At 42.1% G+C, this 18509-nt stretch overlaps 2 protein-coding genes across 6 annotated transcripts in view; one reads left to right on the forward strand and one right to left on the reverse strand.

Moving 5' to 3' along the window:
- Window positions 1-9185, forward strand: part of si:ch211-45c16.2 (mitogen-activated protein kinase kinase kinase 13) — a 146656-nt gene extending 137471 nt beyond the window's left edge. For all 3 annotated transcript variants that reach the window (XM_048534823.2, XM_048534824.2, XM_048534822.1), the window contains exons 13-14: window positions 3589-3892; window positions 5890-9185. In XM_048534823.2, the coding sequence (XP_048390780.1) occupies window positions 3589-3892; window positions 5890-5991 (406 nt within the window). In that variant the 3' untranslated portion in view covers window positions 5992-9185. The remainder of the gene's footprint in view (window positions 1-3588; window positions 3893-5889) is intronic.
- LOC125454246 (transmembrane protein 41A-like) overlaps window positions 3288-18509 on the reverse strand; it is a 33102-nt gene continuing 17880 nt past the window's right edge. Inside the window, exons 5-6 of one of the 3 annotated variants that reach the window (XR_007247955.1) lie at window positions 15796-17548; window positions 3288-7217 (exon numbers count right to left, since the gene is read on the reverse strand). Coding sequence is in view for 1 of the 3 variants with exons in the window: in XM_048534825.2 (XP_048390782.1) it covers window positions 17325-17548 (224 nt within the window). In the remaining 2 variants the exon portion in view is untranslated. Of the gene's footprint in view, window positions 7218-12982; window positions 17549-18509 lie in introns of those variants that run through there. The other 2 variants (XR_007247954.2, XM_048534825.2) reach the window with 2 other exon arrangements.

The following is an 18509-nucleotide window of genomic DNA, read 5'->3' on the forward strand; positions in this document are numbered from 1 at the left end:
AAGCATTGTTTGATGAGAAATTTAGGAAGTATTGTTCAGTTACTCTTATTTTTTTTTCCACCATTTTGTAAAATCCGTGTCTGACTCTTAGGAATTAATTTACTTTTAAGTGCCTCATTGTTGTATCCTCATGGAAGCTTAATTAGCTTTACATCTACTAGTTTACTTTTTGTTTCTTCATTAATTTCTTGGTCATTCTTTGTTATTTTGGATATTCTATCAATGCTTATAAACAAAAACAGAAAATTACTGGAAAAGCTCTGCAGGTCTGGCAGCATCTGTTAAGAGAAGTCAGAGTTAACATTTCAGGCCTGGTGACCCTTCCTCAGAACTGAAGAATTAATCAATTCTTATACTTACTACTTTTTTTGGTATCATTATAACCATCTTCCTTCAATCTACCTTCAGTCTGAAAACATGTTCCGACCATGTTTTCTGCTGTGATTTAATTCTTTGAAGAAATGTATAATTTCTGCAAATTATGAATTAAATCTTATAAGCATTTACCATTGCTAATTATATCTTTTAAACTAGTTTCCTAATTTTTTTTAGATTGTATTTCTTAGCTTTGTATTGTACAGATTTAAGGCTCCAATTTCAGACTTGACTGAATCATTCTAATGTTTAGTATAGAATTCTATTTTGTTATGATCACTCTTCCCTGGAGTCCCCTTGGCTGTGCTGTTTTTAATTTATATTCACATTGGTTAGTTCCTCAGTGTACTCATCCAGAAAACAATCTGGAATACATTTCAAGAATGAATTCAGCCTCCATACCATTGCTGAAAATTTGGCTACACAGTCAAATAAAGATTAAAGTTCCTATTGTTTGTGTCCCCAGCTGTTTTCTCTAATTCCTTTCTACTTTTTCCTGATGCTCTTAGTCACTAAATGCAAAATCTTCATTGAGCTCTGTCCCCTCCTGATCCACTTTGATTACTTTTAGCCATACGTCTGCCCTACTGTGCAGTCTTTGCATTTCATTTATTGATTTTCAATTTCTGAATGCTCACAACCTCTGCATGCTTGAAAGCTCTGTTTGTCACCCTCGTCATTTCTTTCATTGGGGAAATGATCCCAGCACAGTTTATCTGGAGCCTGTCTCAGTGTAGCATCTCCTCTTTTCCCAATGCTGGGTGCCTTGAAGTGAATCCATCTCTGTCTCTTGTGCCACTCTTTTTCAGCCATTCATTTACTGTGGGCCTCTGTTCCTTGGGTACTGTCAGGGATGTCTGTCTGCAGGCTGAAGACCCTCTGCCATCCTACGGGTCTTTGTATTTTTAATGTCTATCCTCACTAGTTTCCATGTGACAAAGTTCTTTTTCTTTCCTGAAGCTCCCACTTCACAGATCCCCTCCCTGCATTGCTGTGGAAACCAGTGATTCCCATTCTGCCTTGCCTACAAGGACCATGAGAAAGGTGTACATCATATTCATAAGGATCTAATATCCTCGTTTAACAAGTCTGCCACCTCCTGATGCCCATGCTGCCCATCCACTCACTTGCTTTTAGAGATTTTTAAAAGCTTTTGCAGTTCAGTTTTCATACTGGCCTTGCAGGTTTAATCATGTTCCTTTAGACACCTTTTTTCCATGTTCTTTGTACCCATTTTGTTATTACTTGTGGCACCCTCCCTACCAAGTCTGTTAGATCTCCACTTTGGGGCTAACTTCAATTCTTAGCCTGTTGTCAAGTACGGAGGATCATTTATGCCCTCCTGGGTTCAAAATTCACAAAGTCTCTGCTGAGGTTTGAGCAGGTTCAGGTTTTCTTTTCCGCTATATGCCTGGTGCTGTGTGGGGCTCAAAATGCTGAACTCCTTTGTCTTGGGGGGAATGAAAAGCCAAACCATTGTTACACGCCACCCAAAGAGTGCTGGTCTTTGAGCGCAGCTACTCGGGGTGTGCCTAAGATTCAGTCCCTGCAGATTTGGGTGGCATGGTGGCTCAGTGGTTAGCAGTGCTGAAGCTCAGCACCAGCAACCAGCTTGATTCCAGCCTTGAGTGACCGTCTATATGGAGTTTGCATGTTCTCCTCGTGTCTGCATGGGTTTCTTCCAGGTGCTCTGGTTTCCTTTCACCGGTTAGGTGGATTGGCTGTGCTAAATTGCCCTGTGGTGTTTGGGAATGTGCAGTCTAGGTAGATTAGCCATGGTAATTGTGAGGTTATGGGATAGGGTAGAGCGAGGGGTGGGTCTTGGTAAGATGCTGTTTGGAGGGCCAATGCAGACTTGATGGGCCAAATGAGCCCTTTCCGTGCTGTAGGGGTTTTATGATTAAAGGTTTGCCAACAAGAATGTGCATCATCATTCAGTGAGGCCTTAAGGTCCTCCGCCTAATGTTCTCTCTGAAGAGTCCCAGGCATGGCCTAGCTGGAGTGCATCTCTACCTGTGTCCTCCAGAGGTCTGTCTGTGTAGCCAGTCATTATTTGAAGCCCTTTCAATTGTGGTGGACTTCATAGCCAAGGCCTTTTTTCTCCTTTTATAGCAGGAGTCACTGCTTCCGTGATCAAGGCCAGGAATTCTGTCTGTGGCCAACACCCCTATTCTAAAACCTACCTGGGCTCAGAATCTGACTATTTTTAACTGTGGAAGCAAACAGATTCTGATCGAGTTAAACTTTCAGCCTATGTAATTCTGCAGTCATTTTCCGTTTAAGCAATACTTTGCTTTCTTTATTCTTCCTGCCAAGTCAATGGATCACATTTTTCCATTTCCCAGATTTTGCTCAGGCACTCATCCTGTCTGTATCTACCTGCAACTTCATATATTTTTTCAACCTATCAGTCACGATCTTATTAATGGCGAAGCAGGCTTAAGGAGCCAAATGGCCTACTTCCCCCTCCTGTTTTCTTTGGCTTTGTTTAGCAGACGGAATCCACTCATGTTGGATTCAAGAAAGCCATACATAATTTCTGGGTTAAAGTTTTACTAAATGGTGGGAGACTGGTAGCTGTGAAGGAGCAAGTTTTTCCACGCAGATAAATCACTGAAAACAATTTGACAGGCACAGACATTGATGTAAATGCTAAAAGGAAATTTGTCTTCATCTCAGAGCAGTCAGAATACATAGGATTGGAGATTATCCTTCAGTAAAGTGGAGTTATATTCAGATTACTCCTGGATCACTATCTTCAGCTTTATAGAAGGACATATTGGCCTCTGAGAAGTGACATGCACAGTGATACCGGGTGTTTTGAGGATTCAACTGTCAGTCCAGGTTCCATATCCCCTTCAATAGATAGTCATGTGGGGTCATGGTGGTGAGGTAATTGAGGTGTTTATTTAATACATTCAGCATGTCAAATACAGAGAAACCACTTCTTCTAGTTGGGAATGTTGATAAATTAGACCAGCAGTTCGAGTGAAACCAGAAGATACTTGATCGAAGGGTATTGATAATCTGGAATTCTGAAATTATTGGAACTCATTTTTATTTTGGCCTCACATAGCTACAGACACAGGAGACTTTGCCTCGTCTGTTGGAGAGCTTAGAGGTTACTGCAATCTTTCTACTTGTTCCTTTGTAAGGTCGTGTGGATTTGTATTGTTGGGTTCCTGAGGCTGTGTTGCCTTCTTTACTCTGCAGGCCTCACCGTTGTATGAGCAGCTGCCAGTCCTATTCCACCTTCAGCTCAGAGAACTTCTCTGTATCAGATGGGGAGGAAGGAAATACCAGTGACCACTCTCACAGCGGTACTCCAGATGGACTCAGCAACAACAATGAGGACCGTGTGGAGGACAAACTGGATGATATGCTGTCGCAAACCCCGGAAATTCCCATCGAGATATCCATGCAGTCGGACGGGCTGTCCGACAAAGAGTCTGCTGTGCGCAGGGTGAAAACTCAGATATCATTGGGGAAACTCTGTGCAGAGGAGCATTGCTATGAGGTAAGATTCTCTTAGCTAGTTGCATGGCTCGCTGTTGAGTTCAATCCAGACACTGATATGAGCAAGATCTGGGTCTGTAGAAGCACAACTCAAAGGTGGCAGGAAACATCATAAGATGTAGGAGCAAAGTAGGCTTATTCAACCCATTGAGTTCGATCTGCTGTTCAATCAGATCATGTCTGATCTGATAATCTTCAACTCTACTTTTGCCTTTCATGTTGTTTAAAGAAAAGTATACACAGACTCCTGGCTTTATAAATAGAGGCATTTGGTAACGCATACAGCAAGTTATACTAAATCTTTATTGCTTACACCCTAGCTGGAGTAATGCATTCAAGTCTGGATATCATATTTCAGGAGTTGGTGGTGTAATGGTAATGTCACTGAACTAGTAATCCAGAATGCCAGCCACAAATGTTCTAGATGCATGAATTCCCCCCGTGTCTGTGTGGATTTCCATTAGCTACTCCAGTTTCCTCCCACAACCCCTCCGTGGGTTGGCCATGCAAAATTACCCCATGGTGCTCAGGATTGTGCAGACTTAAGTGGGTTAGCTACGGTAAATGTGAGGGCTATAGGGATAGGGTGGAGATTGGGGAGGTCTTTGGAGGGTCATTGCAGGTTCAGTAGGCCAAATGGCCTCTCTTCTCTTCAGAACTCTGAACCTAGTATTCCTGGTGGCTGTTTCAGATTTCCAGCATCTACCTTTATTAAAGAATCTGGTGGTGTTTCCTTCAAATCAGGAAGGTTAAAGCAAGATTTAGTAATGTTCAAAGTGATGAAGAGTTTGATAGAGTAAATAAAGGGAATCTGTTTCCAGCGACAGGAGACCCAGTAACCAGAGAAAACAGGCAATTGGTTAAAGAACAAGACATGAAAACACTATGCATTAAGTCGTTACAATTTGGAATATTCTGTATGATCCCAAGTAACTTTGGGAAAGGAATTGGATAAATAGTTGATGTGTACAAATATCCAATAAAATGGGACTAATTGGTAGCTCCTTTTAAAGCGCCAGCACAAACATGACCCACTGTTCTCCCAGCTGTGCTGAATCTAACAGGCACAAAACAGGCTTCATACTGCAACGGCCCTGTGTTTATGCACTTTGGCATTGCATAGGGGAACGTTCAATGGGGAGAATTGCCTGCCGCTAACAAATGCTACAGTTAAAATAAAGGAAGAAATCTGGGTGTGTTTCTGTAAGGAATGTTCCAAACTCTGCAATGGATTTTTCTTCCTGCACTGACATCTACCACCAGACCAAAAAAAGCCCATCATCGTGTTTGGCATGGGTGACTGGGAGGTGGCACAAACAGACACTGTGAATGTGGGCATGGGCTGCATTGCCAAGGGTCTTCCTGGGCATCAACCACTAGTGCATTGAGAACTTAGATGACCAGGTGAAACAGCTGTCGGTGTAGTCTTCAGTCATTTTGAAAATTTCACTAAGCTATGTAGATGGAACTTAAGTACAGATCAGAATGGAAGAATAGGCGAAGACTTGAATTTATATAGCATCTTTTGGGACATTGAGACACCTCAAAATGCTGTATATCCAATTAAATACTTTTTTGTTTGAAGTGTAGCTGCTACTGTGGAACAAACACAGCCTGCCTGTGTCAGATAATTCTGTTATAGTTTGTGCTCCTAAGATGAAAAAGGAATAATGAGCATTGTGTAAGCAATGTGCTGAATGACCAGATTATCTGCCTCATTTTCTCAAGTAAGGGAGAAATACTGGTTGGAACCAGGCATCACATCAGTGCTGATGTGAACCATGTTTGGTGTCAGTCCTCCTGACCCACACTCCAAGTTCCTTTGAAATTGGGCTGGTGCGAGGAAGATGGGTTGGGATTGGAGACCTGCCGCTGTCTGCTGCTGAGCCATATCCCAAAGACTTGAGTGTGGTGGAGGGAATGGTGTGGAAGAGTGGCAAGAAGGAAACTTGGAGATCATGGACACTGACCTTTTTAATGTTTGTCCTCACCCTCTAGAACTCCATGCACTTTGGGGAGTCGGAATGTGATTCCTCCGAAGCAGAATGCTCCGACGCCACAGTCCGGAGAGGGAAGGACTGCAGCTTATCCACCTGGTGAGGGAGGTAGGCAGCAAGATCACCCATAGGAAAAGAACATAGAAATTACGGACAAAGACATACATGAAGACTATCTAGACTTCCTGAGGGAACATACTGCAATAACACAGACTCAGATACTCTTCGATATTCTGCAACATTCTGTGATGAAGTAATTGTAGAGTTCACTATCATTTCAATCAAGTATGGCAGGGATCCACTTTGACTAATGTCGCTAGTGTAAACATTAACGTTCTATTTTTGTTTGACACTTCACACTGCGTAAACGTCGAGTATTCTACAAGAGACGGATTTGCAAAGAAGATGGACAAGATGTCGCAAGTCTTAATTTTTTTTTGTTTTTGCATGGAGTGTAAGGCTCAGGGACTAACACGAGGCTGCACTGCTGTTCTGACCTGAGACTGACTGGGTCAGGAGACACCAAAGTGGGCCACGGTTGATGGGAGGATGCCCCTCCTGATCCTCTTCGATGAAGAGGAAACAGGAAAGATTCTGGAGTGTACCTGAATACTTCAGATATGCATACATTGAACCAGCCAGGAAGATCAGCTCAACCTGATGGCAAATGGATCATGGGACTGGAAGGCACTTAATGTCAAAATGTACTGCCACCTCTGGGGAAGACAATTCATTGGCAGCATTTGGAATTGCTGAGGCCAAGGTCAGTAGGGGTTGGGGTCTTTGAAAGAGCGGTGTTTGTTAGCCTAGTGATCTAAGTGATGCTTCCCAGCATCTAGCACAGTACCTTCCGGCTGCTTGGCAAGATGGGCAGACAGAAACAGGATGAGGCAGTTCTGCCCCTCAAGCCTGTTCTGATACAATGTGTCTGAGCCTTCACCTTGGTTGACCCCAAATTTGCTCCATGCTTCAAGTTCACCCCATCATTCTGGTGATGTTTTTGCTATGCAGCCAGGCTCTGCTATGCTAAGTGAGATGAGGTTACTCTGTGACGAAGAGCCTTCCAAATCAAGGCATTCATTTGCCATCAATAGTTGCTGCTTCTCTTTCCTGTCCCCAAACCTGGTACTGGATCCTTTTCTTCTCCCAGCAATGTGAAAAGCCTTGTCTCGCGATGTCAGAGGAAAATTGTGCAGTTGTACTTCCACACAGAACCGTCTGAACGTCACCGAACCATTCCAGACTTCCTCACTGCAGCATGCCAGCAGTCAGGGACAACAAGTTTGTCTTTGCTTTTCTTTATTTTGAGGGCCGGTGAATTCCTGGCACCTGTAAGTGAACAGGGACAAAAAAAAAATCAGTGTCAAACAGTTGTGGCTGTTCTGGCACAAGTTTGATTGAAACAAAATGAGATTGAAAATCCCTGTATTGTCACAGCAAATTTTGGAACGAGATACATTGCTGTTCCACTGCAGGATACGTTGTGTTGTGCAAGTATTGAAATCTCCTGAGTTGAGCGGTCCCTTTCAGGCTTTTACTCTGCTACTTATCTTCCATTTTACCGAGATGGTTTTCAAATCCCAGGCTTTTTAATACATTAAGTAATCTACTGTATGGGTAGCAAATCACAGGAACAAGCACAGCCTGCCTGTGTCAGATAATTCTGTTACAGTTTGTGCTCCTAAGACGAGAGAAGGAATAATGAGCGAAAGTGTGGTTGTGGGATTTGCCTGTGATCCTCTGCTAGAGAATTCTGCCTTTTCTCCCAAAGTATAAATAGGTAAAGTTCTCCTGGACGATGTACAAAGATGGCAGTGTGCCCATTGAACTTCCCCTTACTGTCAGGTCACCTAGCAAAAAAAAGCAGGCAAGAGAGTGCACACATTTCAGATGTAGAATGACAGGGCTGTGACTATTAGCAGTCACTCTGTGATTCTGGTTCCTGAGTTAAGGATTGGTCTACTTTTGCCCTTGCTAAGTGCCACTGGGCCCCAGCTCGCTCGCTGTGTGTGTATGTGTGTGTGTGTGTGAGAGAGAGAACCTGCTGCTCTCTGATACAAACTGCTGGCAGTGTGTCCCTGAGATGGATTGGCATAGCTGATTTGCCAGTTAGTAATGCTTTCAGATCCACAGTGAATGCCAGCCTTCATAGGAATGTCAGACAGATCCCAGAGGGAATTTGTGAGGCTGCTCTGGGACCCAGGCAAAATTGTACTTTGTATATTACAAGTCCTGGAAACCCTTACAGATTCATTCACTGACAGACATTTGAACCTCTCCATCTAAATGATGTGACACTTGTGCCCTCAGATTTCGCCTATTGGTGTTGACTGGATGGATGAATATTACCTGTCAGTCTCTGAGCTGCAAGCTGCTTGTTGCTGGTTGACTTATGATGTTAGATACCAAAAAAAAACAACTTGGCTACCAGTTCCAGGGATGGCAAACAATTCCAGCAGAAAGCAGCACAGTCCTAGTTAAACTTGTTGCTTGGTGAGAGTGTACCGTGGCATGTAAATACCAAATCTCCAGGGCAATTTGGGGACCAAAGGTAAGGCCCAACCCTCCCGCAATGGCTGTGGAGTCAGCACACTCCACTATAAATCACAAGAAGAAAGCCAATCCAATTTGACTCATGCTTGCGCATATCCTGTATCTCTGCCATTCCATTTTCCACATTTTGATTATTTTTAGCCAAAATTTAATGTATAAATGCCACCTCGGTAAAATATCAAAACAAGCTATTAGAAAAGCCTGAATTGGACAGTGATATACCGAATGATATCTTTATGTTTCCTGTTTTGTTTACAATCTCTAGAAATGTAGACTCTGAACATCCTCACTGTAAATTTTAGCAGATGTGTAATTTTATGAAGGAAAGGTCATTACTGCCAAAGCAGTATCAGATCACTTTAAATTATTCCTTTGGTTCTGTAGCTGGACTACATCAGAATTGTTAATTTATCATTGAGGTTTTGATTGTTTGTTTTCTTTTCTGTAGACCAGAATTTTGTTTACTCCCAGAAGGACCTTGAATCTTTGTGCTCTCTCAGTTCCCATTGGGATTGACCATTCCAGGAGTAGGATTATATCAAGTAGTTCAGGAAATCTTAAACTGAATTGAGAGGGGGATAGTTGGGGCTGGGGAAGAGAATGAGAAAGCAAGACAGAGCTGACAATTGGAAAAGCAGAATTGTTGGATTAGTGCTGTGGGAACTGTGCCTATGTACCTCATTTCCAATGGCCCTGTATGTCTTTCCAGAAAAAGGAAAATGTTTAAAAGTACGTTAAAGGGTGTACTCTTTCAGTGTTATTTATAAGGGTGTAACAATCCTTCCGTCCTCTCAAGCCTAGAGACTCCAGCATAATCTATTTTATTGATACTCCCCTGACTTTCCTTTCCCAGTTTTCCCTGAACTGACCCCTCAGCAACAACCATCCTCTTTCTGAACCATGTTGGAAATGAAGATTCATCACTCCTTGTCTTAACTTGGTCATTAGTAGCAATTTCCAAACCTGTGACCTCTACCAGTTAGAACGATGAAGGTAGCAGCTATGTGGAAATTTCCTCCCTACAAATTCCTCTCCGAGCCATTCACCATCCTCACTTGGAAATATATTACTATTCCTTTATTGTCGCTAAGTCAAAACCCTAAAAATCTTCCTAACAACACTGACAGTAATGACATCCCAAGGACTTCAGCAATTCAAGAGCATAGCTTACCACCATCTTTGAGGGCAATAAAAGCTGATCCAGTCTACAATGCCTAAGCCCCATGAATGAATAAAGAAAGTGACCTCGGATGTCTGAAGTGAAAGACCTCCAACTGTAGTTGGAAATCTTTTGTAGGAGGATTAATCATGTGGCCTTCAGTTCATGTTAGACACCCATGTCCATCCTCATGACAATTCAACATTAAACACACCATTTATACTTTTGGTATGATCCCTAACTGTTCAGCAATGTTTTATCACTACAAAAAAAAGTCCAAAGAAAACGGAATGAATAGTTTTTGTTTTATATTGCTGGCTATGGTTTTCCCCTTGGAGTTCACTCTCAACAGTGTCAGCAACATCAAACTTCAATAATTCCTCATGTTAACAATTGAAAATGCTGGCCACGTCCAGCAAGATCTGGCAGCATATGTAGACCAAGACAGAAACATTTTTCAGGATGGTGACCTGATTATAGTTTAACATTTTTGGGTTTTTACTTCTGATTACCAGCATCTACAGTGTTTTAATTCCTAATGGGTTGACGTCCCTGGTGAAATTGCTGAGGCATAGCCTTCACTTCCTCCTGATATTGCAAACACTTAGCCACCTGCATATCAAATCACTCACCCACCCACACATACTCCTACACTCTCAGCTCAGTTTAAATGTAGCTTGCAAATTGTCTCCCCCCCGGCAACGACCTTTACTTCTAATTCACTAAATCAATATTATCACCAGTTTAGAACTTTCTCTACAATTTGTTTATACTCTTAAAAAAAACAAGATTCTTAGAAAACATCACTAATAACTGGATTTCTTTGTGCTGTGGGCCTATGCTTGAAGCATCTGACAGACACACTGACTTAAATGTAGATTGCTGCTAATCTTCACACAACCATCTCATGCCCCCTCTGCTCTTCTGGATGGTCAGCAACAAGATCTTGCTCTGTTCCCACCCTCTGTCCTGCTCTCACTGTTGCTTTGTCTCCCTACCTCACTCTCCTCATGTTCTTGCCCTCTTTCTTCCCTGTCTTACCTATTCTTTTTACCTTTCTTTCCTTGCTGCACACTTTTGCCCTTAACTTCACCCTAATTCTCTCTCAGTCCCAGCTTTTACAGTGTCATCACCATTACACTCCTCCCCCACAAACACAGACCTCCCCAACCATACATATACGGATCACAAGATGATTCAACCAGATCTTTCTCTGAAGTGAAAAACAATCCTGCCTTCTTTAAATAACTTGATGTTGTTGAGGATTGGATTCACACAGCTAGCCTTTCAATTGAGCTATTGCAAGGGTCATTTTTCAGCCAAGTCTGTTATTATTCAGGCTGAGATGAATATGCTGAATGGGGTGCTCAGCATAAGGGTGCATTGACAAACAGCAACCCTGTGAACTGCAGTCCTGGAAGCTGATTGGTGGTGCTGTACTTGGTTTTAGGATTGTTTCTTGTGCTTACTAGCCTCCTGGTCGGCACCACTAGACAACCAACAACAGGTCCAAGAGATTAACTTTCACTAAAACCAGAGTCCACCATGAGGCGTTCAAACCCTTCTCCCCGGTGAGCCGTACAGTCCCACACCTCAGGTAGCATTCCTGTTGTTTAAACTTCACTTGATAGTAGTGGTAGTGTTTCTGGGTTTGAGCCCCACTCCACTACTTGAATGGTGTGTTATAGACAGCCAAACAGATTATCAGTTGATTCAGCTGTAACAGGCAGAGAGAGTCCCCTGGCCAGTCCTTCCCAAAAGGAAGCTGTAGCCCAATAGCCTTCCCTATCTTAAAAGACTGCACACATAGGTTCTTGCCATGTCATTTTTGTTTGGAGTGTCTGCCACACACATTCCCCATCAATTTTCAGCCATTGCAATTTTCTAGTTCCATTCTAACTCATGAAGCAAAAGTAAAGAATATAGGACCAGACCCATTGGGCCAATTCCATCATTCAATTCAAACATGGCTGACTTCCACCTTGTCTGCTTGATCCACTATCTACCTAAGATCTATCTTCGTTCCATTCGGTTTGACTCACCATCCCAAACCAAAAGTCCTGTCGGTCTATCTGCAATTCTCAATAGGTCAGAGCCTTTCCAGGTGGAAAGAACAGCCTATTATAAATCTCATGCCATTCAAACTGAGTGAGGCTGTCAAGAGGAAATCCAAACACAAACATGGTTGTTGAGGGGCTGGGGAGGAGTTAACATTCTTAATTATTATACATAAGCCATCAGTAAAAATGGAAGGGATTTTATTTTTGAAAACTTGACTTGCATTCCACCAAAGTACCACATTGGCTTTCCTTTATAACGATTTAGTTGATCACGTTCTCCAGTTGGTGCAGTTAGAGGGACTCTTGCAGTTAGGAGACAGTATTGTAATTCCTTTTATATTAAATTTCAAGGTCCACCTGGCACCGTGACCTCCAGACCATGTGATCTTTCCCCTCTGTGCACAGGAGTGGGGAGGTTGATCTGCTTCAGTCTTCCCCACCTTTGAGAACATCAAAGCTGATTGTTTTAACTGTGATTATGGGGATCAGAGAGATAGCAAAACAAAAAAAGCATGGAATAAAAAGCCAGCGTACTGTATGAGATTGTGTGGACTTTTATGCTGTTTGACTTAAACCAAATTAAGCATTTCCAGAGTCACCATCTGGGATGTAGGAAGCCCATAAGGGAATGGGGTGTGTCATCTCAGTCTCACTGAGGAGTGTAGTCAAGCACAAGATCACAATACTCTGGAAAAGCTACACAAAGGTCAATCTCTCACAGGGTCACATACTGAGCACTCTGATTTGGGTGACTCATACAAGTTCAAGAATTATACTCATCCACTCAAAGCTGTGGCGGAAGCTTGAATTGGTTTAACCACTGGGAGTTGGGTTGAGAGGTCATGCCCTGGATTCATCTCCAAAATTCAACCTTAACAAATGAAATGGTCGATCCAGTGCAGGAGCTTGTCCACTGATTGATTGAAGCAGAATCTTAGTACCAATATAGTTCAGAGGAAGCTTCATCATGTAAACAAACTGTGCTGTTTTTGCCCCAATAGTTTGATAGAGAAATGTAGCAGGCCATTTTAGGCCAGATACATCATCTGTATACGGTCCTAAGATAAGGCTTGCCCTTCTCCATCTCAGAAGCTGCCAACTGCACCATGTGAATACTGTCCCCATCTCAAACAGCAGATATTCTACAAACTGTGGATTGAAGTCCCTCGACTACACTGATGTGCTTTCTTTTATCAATAGATAAACAGTGCATCAATCTGGGAGTTTTAGCTCAAATTGTTTGTTCTATTTGTTCGCTGAGCCTGCTTTACAAAGTCTAAGCACCAGCAACACTTGGGCTTGAGAATTAAACAATGAAGATGGACAACAGATTTATTTAAATGCTTTACTGAAGTTTCCAAATTCTGCTGTACTTGTTTAAACACATCACACAATCTAAACAAATTAGACAACTTCCACTTTAAGTGGAGAAAATACTGAAAAACATGCAAATGTAAACACTCCTTTGGTAAAGTGAAAGACCCGTCAAGATACTTCAGAAAAATGTAAATAAGCTTCAATCATTTAAAATGTTCCTATTTACAGTATCTACAAGCTCAATATAAAATGCCATTCACAATATAGACAGAGCTTTGTGTATAAAATTTTACACAAATCCCAAAGGATTCCACTTAAAAAGTACATGAAAATCTAATTATACCTGAACACAGTATACAAACTAAAAGTCTCCACCCTCAGCGACATACACTGAGATTTATACTGCAGTTAGTGATCCTGGATGAATGCATAGCTTGTAGATAGCAACGGCTTGTTTACACTGGTTGAGTCCCCAAGCCAACTGAGCAGGTGTGTGCAGATGCAGACAGTTCTGTTCCCAGGCCTTCCATGTTAACTATAATCAGTGGGGGCACTTGTATATACACACTGAAATTTCATTTTATTAATGCCTCTTGATATATCAAGGTTACAAAATACATGATCACCTCAGCACTATTTAAACTTGGTTTAAATTCATGTTGGACTTATTGGAGGAGAGTTGAAACTTTTCTGCCACTGAAGGAATGTCTCGCGGTTGAGGCAGAATACAAAAATTTGTCTCTGTATATGAAGTGGTTCTATATCCTTGAAAATAGATAGGCCAGTGGACTTGGATTAAATCCATCCCAGCCTGGTCAGAGAAGCAAGAGAAAAACGAATGGTGATCTGGAGTATTTTTTCATCCTATCTGGTTACAATTGTGACTTGGTGATTTTGTTCACAGAGAAAAGGGAATTGACCAGGGATTTACAGACAAATCACACTAACTTTATTAATGGAAAAATTAATACTGCTCCTCAGAATTCTTTTCCAATGGTCACTTTGTACAGCTCAGATTAATCCAGTGTGGCTCTACATACAATACACATCTGGTTAACTTGGTTGATTGTGTTGACGAAGTAACAAAGAGAAAGCAATAGATTTCACAGTCCACGTAGATGCTAGCAAGGCCTTTGATAAGGCTGTACATTGCCAACTGGTCAGAAAAGTAAAAGTGGAAAGTTGGATCCAAATAAAAACCAAAAGAACTGTGCACCTTGTAAATCAGACTGAACCCAAAATTGCTTCAGACAGCACTGTGGCAGAAAGCAAAGGGCATTGGCCTTTGCCTTTTTTTTGTGAATTGAAGATCAGTTCTTTGCGTTTGCAGTATAAATGATCAATTTGGATTTCATCGTACATCCCTCATTTAAGAGGCTTGCAAATGATACAAAAACTGTCTGAGGTTGACACTACGAAAGACTGAGGAGCAAAGGAGATTTAATCAAGGAAGTCTTAATATTTTGGAGGGGCATGGATAGTGGTACGGGAAGGACTTATTTCAGTTGGCAGATATCAATAAATAGACAAATTTAAGGAGAAGGACAAGGTCAGAGTCGTGGAGAATTTCTTTCATCCAGAGATGGCGGGTACCTGGAAAATGCTGCGTGGATGATGGGAGAAAAAGGAAAACAGACAAGACTTGAATTTATGAAGTGCTTTTCATAATCACAGGACCTTTCAACATTTATTCTTTAAAAAAGTATGTAACAAACTAATGCAGGAGAGCCATTTATCTTACACATATCAACCACCACCCTTACCAAAGAAGAGATCATTGTGTGAATACCTCGAAACCTCCTTCGATCTAGACTTGCTGAGAGTGTGGGGGATGAGTGATCAAAAACAATTTCTAAAATTTCCAATCTGATATCTCATTATAATGTAACCCAACCTCGCAGGACCTGATGGTATTGATCAACTCAGCTTCCTGCTTCACACGTGCCCAACTGACGGTCCAATTAGACTGGCCTAATAAAGAGAGCTAGTTAAATCTACACCTCACCCAGTATTAGTAACAGCCACCCACTCTCCCCAGTGTGGGAGCCCCATCATCTGTGGTTTATCAGCAGGCCAATCACCACCATTCACATGAGCATCGAGGGATGGACAATAGCTGTTGGTGTCGCATATTCCACAATGAGAAATTTATCAGGCCCCAAACATGCAGTCAGTTTTCCAGGTTCGATGCTTTAAAATTAACAACATCCCTCAAACTCTACTCATGGAAACCCCTCAGCACAGGCAGGTGAGACTAGTTAATTTGGGATTGTGGTCAGCATGGACTGGTTGGACTGAAGGGTCTGTTTCCCTGCTGCTTAACTTCGACTTCAGAAAGGTTAAGATTGGTGTTAAAGACTGATTAAATAAATACACTCACCATCTTTGAGTAAGTCCAAATACAAAAAGGGAGGGATGCTGGGAGCTCGTGCTGGAACTCGACAGCTGTTTGCAAGGCAGTGAGAGATTGGGCCGGGGAAGAACGTGGGTGCATGTCTGATCACAAAGTGGCAGGGTTGTGAATACCAAAGGAGGGATAAGAGCAGCAATGACATGGCACCTCATCGCCAGGTAACACTCCATTCTGTGTTGGACACGTACTGTTGTTTGATGGCTGGGGGCTTTTCAAAGGTACAGTAACCCAAGTGTTGAATTCAAGAGGAGAACAAAAGTTTAACAGGTAGACTTCCACATCAAGTCAAAGGTGTGTAACTGCCTTTCAAAGTTACTTTGTAATACAGACAACGCTGCATTTTCTTGGGAGTACTGAAGGTGGGGCTGGGGTGTGGGAAAGAATCACAAGAAGTAATTATCTTACATTTTCCTCAGCTATGTCCACCACTATCTTTGCACTCTCACTCTTGCCCCCATCTGATCACGGCATTAATAATACGACGTTTTACATCCAGTTCTGATCATCACTGTATTGGCTTTTCATCAGTCCCGTCCCAGGATCCGCTGGCTTATTTTTAAAACATTAATTTTTAAAAATACACTTCAATCTTCTGGCTGTTAAAAATGACATACAAGATCATTAATTATCCTGGGCTGTGCAGTCTTGGGTAGCACAGCCACCAGTGTTGAGGACAATGCCTCAGAGCCAATTACTACTCATGTAGATATCTACCATTTGCACATGCATTTAATGTGGAATTCTGTCCCCCACAGCCTGCACTGTGGCATCATAATTTGGATATTTACTATTAAAAATCTTGTTGAATGATGAAAACAAAAATAATTACCTTTTGATTTGCAGGCTTCAGCTGCTCCATTTAGTCTCAATCATCCCACCTGACTTGAATGCAATATTAAAGAATTGATGCCATTTAGAGACACTCAGAGCATGTCACTAATCTGGCCGCAGATAGCAACACCGTTGCCAGGTCACTGCAGAGGTGAGCAAGCTAGATGCATAGCTAGGAATCCCATACATACTCACCAACACCTGTCCGCTTCCTGTCCAGTGACAGCGATCTGCCAATTGTGTCTGATCACTAAATTGCTGAACTGTCTACACAAACAAAACCAAGAAGTGTGTGGCAGAACTAAAAAGCACCAGCAATGGTAGATTGAACTCAAAGGGAGAGTTTAAAAATAAAACAGGCATCACAGGCAGCTCGATTTTTCCACAGCAGGAGATACGATAGCCCAGTCAGAAGGCAGTTTGCCACCAGCAGCAGTTAGTTACCTCAGATTTCGAGGGTATTTGGCCACCACTGCAATTTCCCATCACCAGTTAAGGTTGGACAGGAGAAATCATGAGTGTCTTTCATGACCTTAGAGCTTTCGAAAGTATTTCACAACCAATGAAATACACCTGATATGTAATGCCTGCTGTAATGTTTGAAACAAGGAGAGTATAGGGACCAACTATAGACTGGACTGTTCGATTGGAAATCCTTTAGCTTCTGAAACCAAAATGTCCTGTTCCCTGCCCTGGAAGGACAGGTGACATTTTTTGCAACTCACATCTAGATGATCTGCATAATTTAGGTCTTTGACAAATAACACCCACAGTTCTGACCAGCTGAGGCCTTACTAGATTTGAAGCAAAATACTTGAGCTTGGTACAACACTTACAGCCACATCTGAACTTCTTTTAATTACCCGTAAGACAACAACTGACTCAAATGTGATTGTCCACTTAATTATCAGGTGTTGGACACCTTTTACAAGTGGAGAAGTAATAAGTGGGCACCTACTGCAGGGTAGCTTGCAGGCATTGCTTTGAAGACTGTGGCATTGTTCAAATTTTACTGGACAGGCTTCTATGATATAAACAAAACTTCATATTAAGACTGTTTCATACAATAATAAAACCATAAATAACAGAGGGGTTAGCATCGGTCATCTAATTTTCCGGTCATTATCCAAGTGCCTGTTTTTGACCTTTCCACCCAACTGCAGATGCCGGTGACTGTAATGTTTGATGAGAGCTCCAGGGACAAGTGCCACTATGGCTATGACCAACAGTTTCATCAGGATGGACCAAGAAAATAGGTTATCCAGTGTCGAGATCTCAGACAAGATGCAGCCAGTCTGCACGCAAATGAAGTTATAGGGAAGGAGACCTAAAAGAGAAAAGAATCTGAAGTATTTTCATTGCTAAAAGGTTTAAAATTCTATTCTCCCCCACTGAAACCATGTTCTTACTGGGCTGGGTTGGACAAGGTCAGAAGTCTCACAACACCAAGTTATAGTCCATCAGGTTTATTTAAAATCACAAGTTTTCGCAGTGCTGCTGCTTCATCAGGTGAAGTCTAGATAAGCACACAGGCATGGAATTTATAGGCAAGAGAGATTAAAAGATCATACAAATGGTGTGAGTGAAGTGTCGACAGGCTGAATAGCAAATGAAGGGATGACCTATAATCAGATTAAAGGAGGCAGAGGGATAATTACAAAAAATTAAAAATGAGGTGGTGCTGGAGAAACAATGATAAGTATAACAGTTACACGCTGAGGATCTAACCGAAGTAACAGGTAATCCAAAACTGTACAAACTATTTAAGGTAAAGAAATCATAATGAGCTATGAAGGTAACGGCGTCAAAACAGGACAGTAAGGAAAATACAGATGTAGAACAGTGTGGTGGGGTCAAATGTGGCATGACATGAACACAAGACCACGGTTGAGGTTGTCTTCATGGGTACGGAACTTAGCTGTCAGCTTGTGCTCAGCAATTCTACATTGTTGTGTCTCTCAAAGGCCGCTTACCTGATGACAGGATGTGAATGACCTTGACTGCTGAAGTAATCCCCGACTGGGAGGGAACATTTTTGCCTGGCAATTGTTGCACACACTGTCCATTCATTCACTGTCATAACGTTTGCACGGTCCTTGACCTGCTCGTCTTCCCTCCCACCTACCTGCCCCTCCCTCCTCACTGACCAACCCCCATCCCAACTCCCTACCTGCACTCACTTTTACTAGCTTCATCCCATCTCCTTGATGTGTCTATCTTCTCTCCACCTATCTGCTCCACTATCTATCTTCTATCACTGCCTCCGCCTCTCTATTTATTCTGAAGAA

This window comes from Stegostoma tigrinum, chromosome 7, assembly GCF_030684315.1.
Source record: "Stegostoma tigrinum isolate sSteTig4 chromosome 7, sSteTig4.hap1, whole genome shotgun sequence".
Classification (NCBI taxonomy): domain Eukaryota; kingdom Metazoa; phylum Chordata; class Chondrichthyes; order Orectolobiformes; family Stegostomatidae; genus Stegostoma; species Stegostoma tigrinum.